This window comes from Rhipicephalus microplus, chromosome X (genome assembly GCF_043290135.1).
Source record: "Rhipicephalus microplus isolate Deutch F79 chromosome X, USDA_Rmic, whole genome shotgun sequence".
Taxonomy (NCBI): domain Eukaryota; kingdom Metazoa; phylum Arthropoda; class Arachnida; order Ixodida; family Ixodidae; genus Rhipicephalus; species Rhipicephalus microplus.
Window position 1 is genome coordinate 161,311,675 of NC_134710.1, and position 10,378 is coordinate 161,322,052.

At 43.3% G+C, this 10,378-nt stretch overlaps 1 protein-coding gene across 1 annotated transcript; it reads right to left on the reverse strand.

Annotated features, from left to right (window-relative positions):
- Positions 1–310: 310 nt before the first annotated feature.
- Positions 311–4,475, reverse strand: LOC119175522 (uncharacterized). Its single transcript, XM_037426444.2, has 3 exons — positions 4,334–4,475; positions 1,123–1,703; positions 311–423 (listed from the first exon to the last, which is right to left on the reverse strand). The coding sequence occupies exons 1-2, from the start codon at positions 4,343–4,345 to the stop codon at positions 1,149–1,151; spliced, it is 567 nt and encodes a 188-aa protein (XP_037282341.2). The 5' UTR covers positions 4,346–4,475; the 3' UTR covers positions 311–423; positions 1,123–1,148.
- Positions 4,476–10,378: the final 5,903 nt, after the last annotated feature.

The window sequence follows — 10,378 nt, forward strand, 5'->3', positions numbered from 1 at the left end:
GCAGCGCAATCGCTGTTATTGACTGTCATAAAAATCGCAAGGTAGAGAGCGGTGTGTTTGCAGTGTTCCATTACTATACTTTTACGAATATATAAAAAACAATATCAAGTGATTAACAAAAATTAGGTGATGCTATAGATGACGAGTAATTACGCCTTTCCGAGGAAAAACTTGTGGTCCACTTATCTTAAACACCGTTTCTTGGAACTGCAATGTACGCATATACTTTAGCGTTCTCTGACGAGACTGAACAATTCAATATGCAGGCTGCTTGTGGAACTTTGCTCGAAATAAATCCACCAGTGACATATTTGTACAAAAAGTGAACGTGCGCTTTATTGCAGCATTCAAATAAATACACATGTCAAATGGCCGCAGGTGGTTTGCTTCGTCGACGTCGAGTAGAACCCTCCGGCTTTGTACCTACGAAAAAATAGTAGGGAAAATATGTTGATATTTTGTGCAGATTCCCTTGTTTGTGATTACGATATATGAAGTGGTGGCGGGCTGATTGGTTGTACATAATTTTAAGAACACCAGCGGAAGATCTAAAAAACGCGTGCAATCAATGGCACGACGAATACTGTCCCTAAAAACAAAACAGTATACAGAAAACTAAAACGTGCAAGTGGTTTACTAAATTTCACCAGAGTTGAGAGCACGTAAAAAGCAAACTTTTTCGAGTACAACACAGGTGTCAAATGAAGTGGATGCACAATTAATGCGAATGTATTCAGTAGTGCCCTTCCAGCTCCTTCATCCAACAAAAAATGGAGAGAAACAAAAAGACCCCGCCGTGGCCTGCACTGAACTAGCAGCACTACGGACAGTTCGGCAAGTTATTTGGTACTGATTCATGACTGGCTGGGCAACACCCAAACGAAGGAATAAAACCACGGACGCCCATTGTGTCCATTCGCATCCGTAAGTGTGTTACGCAGCCAGTCATGAATGCACAGAACTAAACTCTGGGCCTGTATCTTCATATGACGTTTCACATTGAACCTCACCACTATCACATTACTTGAAAACTGTGTGCACCGCGCATTGTCACTGAAATTTTATGCTCTTAAAGTTTTTATCGGTGCAGATAATGCCAGCCATAACGAGGAAGCAGCTGACCTTTAGAAAATGTTGGCTAAGTTGTTTCAACCGTGGTAGCCTTTGCCTCCCAGGTAACCAAAGCCGCCCCCGTATCCGCCTCCATAGCCACCGCCGTATCCTCCGTATCCTCCGCCATAGCCTCCGTAGCCGCCAAGACCTCCACCGTAACCTCCGTAGCCACCGCCGTAGCCTCCGTAGCCACCGCCGTAGCCTCCAGTGCTGACAACGGCATGGCTCACGGACACCACAGGTTGGACTGTGTGTGACACGGTGGCTACGGGCTGTTTGACGTAGGTCACCACGGGTTTGGTCACGTAGCCGACGCTGACAACAGGTTTCTTGACGTAAGAAACCGTCTTCACGGGAACGGCGACAGCGTGGTGGCCGTGGCCATAGCCACCTCCGTAGCCACCTCCGTAGCCACCTCCGTAGCCACCACCGTATCCACCACCGTAACCGCCGCCTACCAAGGCGAGGCCACCACCATAGCCACCACCATAGCCGCCACCGTAGCCGCCACCATAGCCACCTCCATAGCCTCCGCCGTAGCCACCATATCCGCCAGCGTAGGCACACGCGAAAAGCGTGGTGATGATGACCTGCGCATAAGCACAATTAAGTTGTGAATGGACTGTTGTATTAGCGCAGCTTGTTTACGGCTTAAGACTACAGGCAGAAATAAGAGTTGGAATACTGGAACGCAGAGCTTTAAAACGGGACAATGATAGTCATACAACACAGGAAAAGCACTGTGCGGTAACTGTGAGCAGTCCAATAATTAATGATCGCGCTTTACTCAATCAATACCCGTGCACACTTTTTCACATCGAACTCTGCAATAACAGAAATGAAAATTGCTACACTATGTAGTTGCAGCAACCCACGGAAGAATATTTTTAGTAGGTCTTCAAGTGATAAAACATTTTATAAGCACCACATTATAAACTAATCAAAAAAATTTAACCCTCTTGCTATTCAAGCGCTTGTATCTATGACAAATAAAATTATACTGATATTAACTTTTTTACACGTAATCGACAGGGGCTACTTCAAATCCTTCCTTCATTGTATAGGTCCCACCTTGTTTGTACGCTTCAAAACAAAGTTATTAGATAGTTAAACTTTGTTCAAAACAACGCAGGTGTGCTTTAACAACGAAGTGTGCGTCAGCTAAAGCGAATAATTTTTTTTTACTGCAGTATGAGTGTTCAATAAAAAGCATCTAGCCAAGTCACAATTCGAGTTGAGGTGGTCATTCAGTGCATGTTTGGAAAATTTAGTTTCTGCTGGCATATACACTGTATATTCGGCACTACACAGCGGAAAAGCAAAGTTGCTCAGGTCATCTCCCAGGAGCTTGATTTCCGGTCCAAATTTACAAATGCAAGCTAGCATAGTGCCGCCATGTCTGGTAATGCTGAAAATGTGAGAGTGTAACATTATATAATGTGTGAGGTTTTACATCTCAAAATCATGATATAATTAAGAGACGTAGTGGTGAAGGGCTCAGGAAGTTTTGACCATCTGGTGTTCTTTAGCATGCACCGATATGGCACAATACACGGACCTCCACCTATTTACTTCTATTGAAATGTGACCGCCCCGGCCGGGAACGAACGCACGATTTTCGTGTTAGCAGTCAAGCACCCTAGTCACTGATCCACCAAGGTGGACGAAAATGTAAGAGTGAGTAGTGGGCCATTTTATGCGCAGATATATACATCAGCAACGATAAGAGCACAGAAAGTACCTTCGAGAGCCCAAAATGAGCTTTTTTTGTTACACGCTTCCCTCATGTTTCGTCTGAGGGAGAAATTTCAAGGGAAAGTATACAGAAATCACGGTTATGTTGTCTAGATGTCTGCGCATGTTTCAAAGTGGTAGCGAAGGTTGAGGGTGCGTTTTCGATCCCAGGCCACGGCAGTCACATTTATATGTAAGAAAAATAAAAAAACAAAACAAAAAAACACGAGTGCCCATTCATCAAGGGGCACGCTAAAGGACACCATCTAGTCAGTCAATCTAGGATCCCCGATTGCGACATTCCTCATTCAATTATAACGGTCGTGCTTGCATCTGTTTTGGACGAAATTGTGAATTATACGGTGGTCATTATACGGTGGTCATCAGCAATGTGGTAAACATCATGTTTGTTTTCAGGTAACGACTATAGTCTCTAAAGTTGGACGGCTCTTTTGTAGCTGCCTTTTCCGACGCCCATGCCTCATCCGTATTTTAACGCTTCACCTGTGGTCACATACCGAAGGTTTGCCTGCATGGTAAGCGGGATTCAGTTGGCCGTGAGCGTTGAACGATAAAGCTTGCATATAATCGATCGGACGGTATTGCTACCAAACAGCTACTTTGCGTTCATCTTTGGCTTTATATATATATATATATAATGTGTGTGTGCGTGTGTGTGTGTCATTATTGTAAATGCATTAAATAAACATAAACTACATTCCTAGTTCTATTGTTGCCGGTCTTTTCGCACTAACACTACACTAGTTAGTACTGTTTAAAATAGAGCCAATGTTATTCCTGTACGACGCATGTGTATACTCAATATGTTGGTTGAAGCGTCGGCTTTGAGCATGTTCACGCGCTTTATTGAAGAAAATGATATTGATTGCTGCGTCAAGAGCTGTTTTCACGTATTTGTAACGCTAGCGTTCCAAAACAGGTCGACGCAAAGTCCCTTACTCAGTGATGAAAAGAACGAAATCGCTGAGCGGACATTGGAAAAATGTCTCGAACCATATACGCGCAACATTTGCTTTCACATGACATTCGAGTTACATTTTACAATTATGCTTGTTTGGCAATTATTTACTGCTTGATATGAAATCTGTTTGATATGAAAATATTTTCGTATGAGGCTTCTGGAATGACATGGACAAAAATAGCCCTTAGCCCAGAGCTACAGATATTTCAGGAGAACCGTATTCTTATTTTTCAGCATAGTATGCACCAAGAACCACGGACAAAGAAAGTCCATGAAGCTGTTAAGCAACAACTTCCTGGGCTTTCTCTATAGGATAAATTCATACTGAATTCGCGCTCTCGTGGGACAATGGTGTCTAACGGCAGATGCTCGTGCCGAGATTCCGAGGGGAGTTTTTTAGCTGAAATGCACGCGGCCGCTTCGTTCGCGTGTACATTCGCCAATCACGTGCAACCTGAACGCGCAGCGTGAGCAGTACGTCGCAGCACTGAAGTCCACACTTACGAGAACGTTCATGGTGGTGGGTGGTATTCCTTGTGTCTTCGGTGCGAAAGGAGGGGCTCGGTGGTTGTGTGTGGACAAGTTGGGTTGGACGCCGCAGTTTTATAGAGACTGGCCGAGATGGCGGGTGAAAGTTGACCCAGTATCCGGGGAAACACGCACTCCTCCCCCCTCCTACCTAACCCCCCACCCCCACTCCCCTTTAGCTTCAGCCGCACGATGAAAGGAGGCTTACGTGCAACGCCTGCGGGACCGGGGAGTTTCTACGGACTTCGCGTTTCTTTTTCTTTGCCTTCGGAAGACGGAAGTCTCGGTAAAGAAAAAGAAATCATGCACACGCGCGTTACGGGGACGCCTTATTACATCGCGCCCGCGCGCTCTGCACCACTTCGCACTTTCAGAACCAAACCGCGCGCTGTGGCCGGGAATCTAAAGAGAGCTTCCTGGCACCCACATGCCCGCCAGTGGGACTCCGGGCGATCGCACGAGCAATCGTGCCAATTGGTTCGTTGTTGCAGCTCGCGGTCAGGCGCGGGCCGATAGGTGGCCGGATGTAGTCATGCGATCCACAGCTAATACTCAGCGCACCCGCTACTCTAAATATCCCTCACTCTCCTTTTACGGTAAACGCCTCGCTGGGACAGCCCCGGATTCTAAGCGGTGTGTATTGAACTAGGCTAGAACAACTCACTGAGCGTGGACGACGCGAGTGCCGCGTCGAGCGTAAACAGATAACACGAACAAAAAGCTGCCTGTCGACCAGAAGAAAAAACGGAGCATAGATATGTGCCGCACTTTCTCGTTAATGCGAGTACGCAGAAACTATGCCTCCATACAGAGCCGCTCACAGGGACTACATAATCTTAAGTGCTTGATTCAATCTAGAAATTTTGGTCCATTTCGAAGGACTCGAGGCATGGCTGTGTGTGCTTACGAAAGGAAAGGACTTGTCCACTGGCTCCATTTTTGAAACTTCTGAGTGGATCACGGGTCTCCCGTCAACATACAAGAGAGGCAAAAACCGGACAGCAATTAAGTGCTCTAGATTTTTTTTTAATATCCATAGATCGTTCGGTGTTCTCTATGAATTAACCGGGACAACTTTCTTTCATCCCATCCCCTTCCATCTCTTATTTTGTAGTTCACCGTGGTATAGTTTGATTTCTGTCGACATAATTCTAGTCGGAATATTATTGGTCTGATTAAAATGGAAGTTTTTGTCCTATGTCATTTATGCGAGTTTATGTGAGTTTCCTAGTTACTCAATATTTGCGGTTTCAGTTAAATACATGATTGGTTACTTTATCGATTTTATTTTTTTGGGGTGCACGTTAGAGAACCCCAGGTGGTCTGAATTTCCGGAGCCCTCCACTACGGCGTCTCTCATAATCATATAGTGGTTTTGGGACATTAAACCCCACATATCAATCAATCATTATTTTTTTTTGCGGAGAATACAGCTAGCACTCGAATGTGAACTTGCTGATAGATGCATATTGCTGTATCTATTAGCGTTCATAAATGTTGACAGTACAAGAAAGATGAGAAAAAGAAAAAAAAAACATTGCCGGAAATTAGGGCAGCTGCTATGTCGCCGTACTGATTTACTATGTTTCTGCGTAAAACTACAGCTTGATACACAAAGCTCATTAGTTTTTGTGGGGAGAGGGGATAATGGTAGCATGTGTGTCATAGTTTAATTTTTGAATGCAATATTCACCTGTATTTATGGTATGGGTAAGAAAACTAAACAGTAATCACCACGGCAGTTTGAGTATGCTACTAAATTTTGCTTACACTTTCTAGTTCGGAGACAGTGAGCATGTATGCTGTTTCTAAAGGGGACGCTAGAAAGATCTTGTGAGTTGCTTTTTCATTATTTTCAACGCCCCACTTTTTTCGTGAGGATACGCTCACGAAGCAAAGCAAAGTGTGAAAGTACCGGCGGTGGCTTCATTTTGTGGTTTCTGCATAAGCTCGCCGCCACTTCATATATAGGTTTCGACGGAGCTATGACCAACATAAGCTCTTTATAAAGACCATAATAATTATATTGTGTTCTTTAATTCCCTGACACTTGGCATAGCAAGTTTCAGGTAATTTATTTGAGCTTGTATGCGTCAAAATAAAAAAAAACTTTGAAACCCGTGACTTCAAAAGAAAGCTTCGCGGTAAATTCAAGAATGAAGTTCTCACCTTCCTTTTCTTTTCGGATAATGAACATTGTAGTAAAATACTGTGGTATACTACCATGATAATTATTATTTTACCCTAACTTAGTGCTTCACTTTAGTGTTTTTTTAACGATAACAGGGCTGTATATTAACTTTCACCATAGACCAATACGTCCAGTGAAGCTCTGCCCATGGCCACGCACGTTGCAATGAGCGCACGCGTTTTTATACATTTTAGCGGTGGTGCCTAGTCAGCTCATAAACTGAATACGTATACGATGCACTATTAATATGGTGACGAGCAATCTGAGTGTGTTTTGTAGAAAAGTTCACCTAATGTTCGGCATGTTGTTTAGGCGTTGCTATCAGATTATCAGCACTTGTTTCCCCAATTGTTTTTTTTTTCTGAAGCGTCATATTCTCGAATACAGCTCTCGTGATTTCAAGGACAATATGCAGCAGTGAGTATATAAGGCTTTGAGCGCCCAGCATAAACATGCAGGGTTGTTAGTTTGATTCCATGGGTCAGATGTACACTGTTTTACGATATGCATTCGAACTTCACCTAATGTAAAAAATGTTTTTATTTCCTTTACCTCGGAGCCATAAAATAGGAAGATGGTTCGGTGTAGTGTGGAGAAGCATAATAATACATTTCGATAACCTTTTTCAAACAAACCATAACACTTCTTGGGCGCAAGTATACTTCGCGCATTCGACTGTCAGATTTTGAAACGCGTGATATAAGATGACAGACAAGAGTGTCCGCCTCACCTTAGCGAAACTCGCATTAGGAGTCTTCATATATTAAAAAAAGACGATTACAGACATAAAGTTTCCAATAGAGTTATCTGAAAGTAAACCTCTGCTTGATCATGTAGCAAAAATCTCAGGAATTCGCTAATTACCCTTTTTACCGAAACGATGAATTGGCAAGGCTGGGGCCAATATATGGTGGCACCGGCTGCTTCTTCTCGCTTATCGCAGACAATATTTAGTAAAATATTTAAGGGTGGAAAATCTTATACAGTCGAACATAACTTACGCAAATGCGGTACAATTGAACAACTCATGAAAGTTCACATAGGTGAAAGAAGTTCCTTTGTACAGAAGTAGGCGAACTTCTGAAGCATGGCTAACATTTTCACTTGTACGCATGTAGCGAACGGAGAGTTCATGACTCAGCAGTAATGGATCAGGAAGCTTTACTTAAAGCCACATTGTTACGAAGAGTCTTAAGTCATGTTCACTGATGAATTGAAGAGCATTGTGACAGGACACGGATGCCATGTTGAGGCGGATGCCAGGACACGCGATCTCGGCTGGCCACTCGTGGCTAGTGGCTCAAGACTCGTTTGTTTTTGTCACCCAACAAGTGAAACAAGTTGCTTTGGTTGGTAATTCCTCTTCGTTCGATGTCACTTTTGGAAACTACCATTCAGGCTTTGCTAATATCAGTGATAACGTGCGTAGAGTGCCCCCTTCACCTTTGAAAAGTGAGAAAAGCGTCGAAATTGGGAAGAAATACTGTAACAAGTTTGCGCTGAAATATTCATTCGCAAAAAAGCGAAGTTTTTTAAACCGGCCGTAGAAATGTTTTCGCTACAAATGTGTGCATATAGCTATTATCATGATGAACGAGTGTGTGCCGCTAAAACTGTGCAAATACCGCTACTCACCACTGGTTAACTAAAAATAAAGAGAACCAGCGGACAACAAACATGTTTTTCTACACAGACGTAACCAATAATTGAGACAAGCTTCAATAAACCGTCGGGATAAAGCCAGTGATAAACACCATGACCGTGCGTCCCAGCTGCGCTCAAGAATCGGCATGGCTTGCTTGAGCGATACGCACAACGAGATAATATACTAGGAAGAAGGAAGGGCATCTGCGAGAAGACCTCGAAGTGATGGAAGCCATACACGAATGACGATGTGCCCACAGATCTATGGAAGGGCCGAAGGGCCGAATGCTTGATTTCAGCATGAATTGCGGTGTCTCGAGTTTGGACATTCGTATCGTGTCTGGGGCTTCATCTGATATATATCTATCTATCTATCTCTCTCTCTCTCTCTCTCTCTCTATATATATATATATATATATATATATATATATATATATATATATATATATATATATATATATATATATATATATATATACTCTAGGCTGAGAATCAACTTACAGACAACGAAGCATGGTATAGCTAAAGTCTAGCAACAACCTCGAAAAAACGTAGCATCTTATAGTTAGCCTTCCAACAACCTAAAACAACCCAGCATAACCTGGCTAAAGCTTCGCCGCAATTAGATTAGACGTCAGAATCACCTGCTTTGCTGTTTCAAGCCTTGCATTACTCAGTGCAAACTTCGCCACTTTTTGCGCGTTTGTACATTGAGTATGAAGTAATGCTTACCGTAACAGTACACCTGTTACAAACAATGCAATATGATATGTTCACCTAGGTTGCATCATGAGAAGGTATTATAGTTACAGCTACCTGTCAGTACGTTATGCTCAACTTCCGTGGTCAAGTGCAAATACAAACTACATGATTTGGATATACTCGTTCATTGTACAACAGTATCTTACAAATAACTTTTGACCTCGCGCATCAATTATTTCATTACAGAAAAGTACGCCAGTGTTAGCTGCACATTTACTGTCATTAGAGATGAAATGAACAATGTGACAGGTGGCCCGATTCTCGAAAACGATGTGTTGCAGCTCTACTCTTCGCACATTGCAATATATCAATTTTCCTAGCTTGCAAAACGCTTGAATTGAGCATTGAATATTTACTCAAATTGTAGCCATAAAAGCCAAGCCTGGTTCTAACTGATCTTAAACACGGCAATTGTTCAATGTTGCGGGAGCCGTTTAGATCTGTACGCTACGTGTAGGCACGAAAAAAAAATGAGCGATTTGAGATTTTTTCTTGCAACAAACTGCTGACAAGTGTTATGAAAACGCTAGGTGATATTCAAAAAAACCCCTTCTATTTCCTAACAGGCTGAGTCATATTGCATACCATGCACTGGGGAAGGCAAAGTGGAGTGAAATATGAGGGAGAGGGAAGTGCGCAGTAATTTTAATAATTGTTGGCGCTTGATGCACCGAAACTACGATTATTAGGGATGCCATAGCTGAAGGTTCCGCAAATTTCGACCACCTGCGGTTCTTTACCGTGCGCCTACATAAAAGTGCACGGGCATCAAGCATTTTCGTTTTTATTGAAAGTACGTCCACCATGGTTGATATTCGATCGACGACCTTGTGATCGGCAGTCGAGCGCCACTAGACTACCACGGCTGATAAGGAAGTGCACTCATGATACAGGCACACGAAGGCGGCGAAATTGTGCTTAACAACATGGCGGCATCGCGAAAAGTTTCCGCTGTCACAGTGGACGAGTTTCAGAACCGGGGCAATCGCCTAAATCTGCTGAAACATTTTCTCGCTCGACCTACGAACTTGGGCGTTTGAGGTATTTCCGGTATTTTTTGATTGTTTATTTTTTGCGAACGGGATATCGCAGTAATGGCATGCCACACGCGAGTGGCAAGAGTGGCATTTTTTCTTCAAGTGCTGAGGGCAAACTAATACTACGAAAAATGGAAAAATAAGGAAGCGAAAAGAAAAAAACTCGCCGAAAGGGCAGCGTATCTCTGGCGTATTGTTATTACAGGAGCGTAGGTTTTGTTTTTCTGCACGGCACGGCAACTGCGCTAACACTGCTTGGAATGCACGCAAAAAAGGAATTAGCCTCGAACAGCAATGCCTTCCGGCATTCTTTGTTCATTCGGGCCTTTTGTATAAGTGCGCTACATCGCTGAAACTGTACGCCGAGTTAGCATTCGTTTGGGTCTT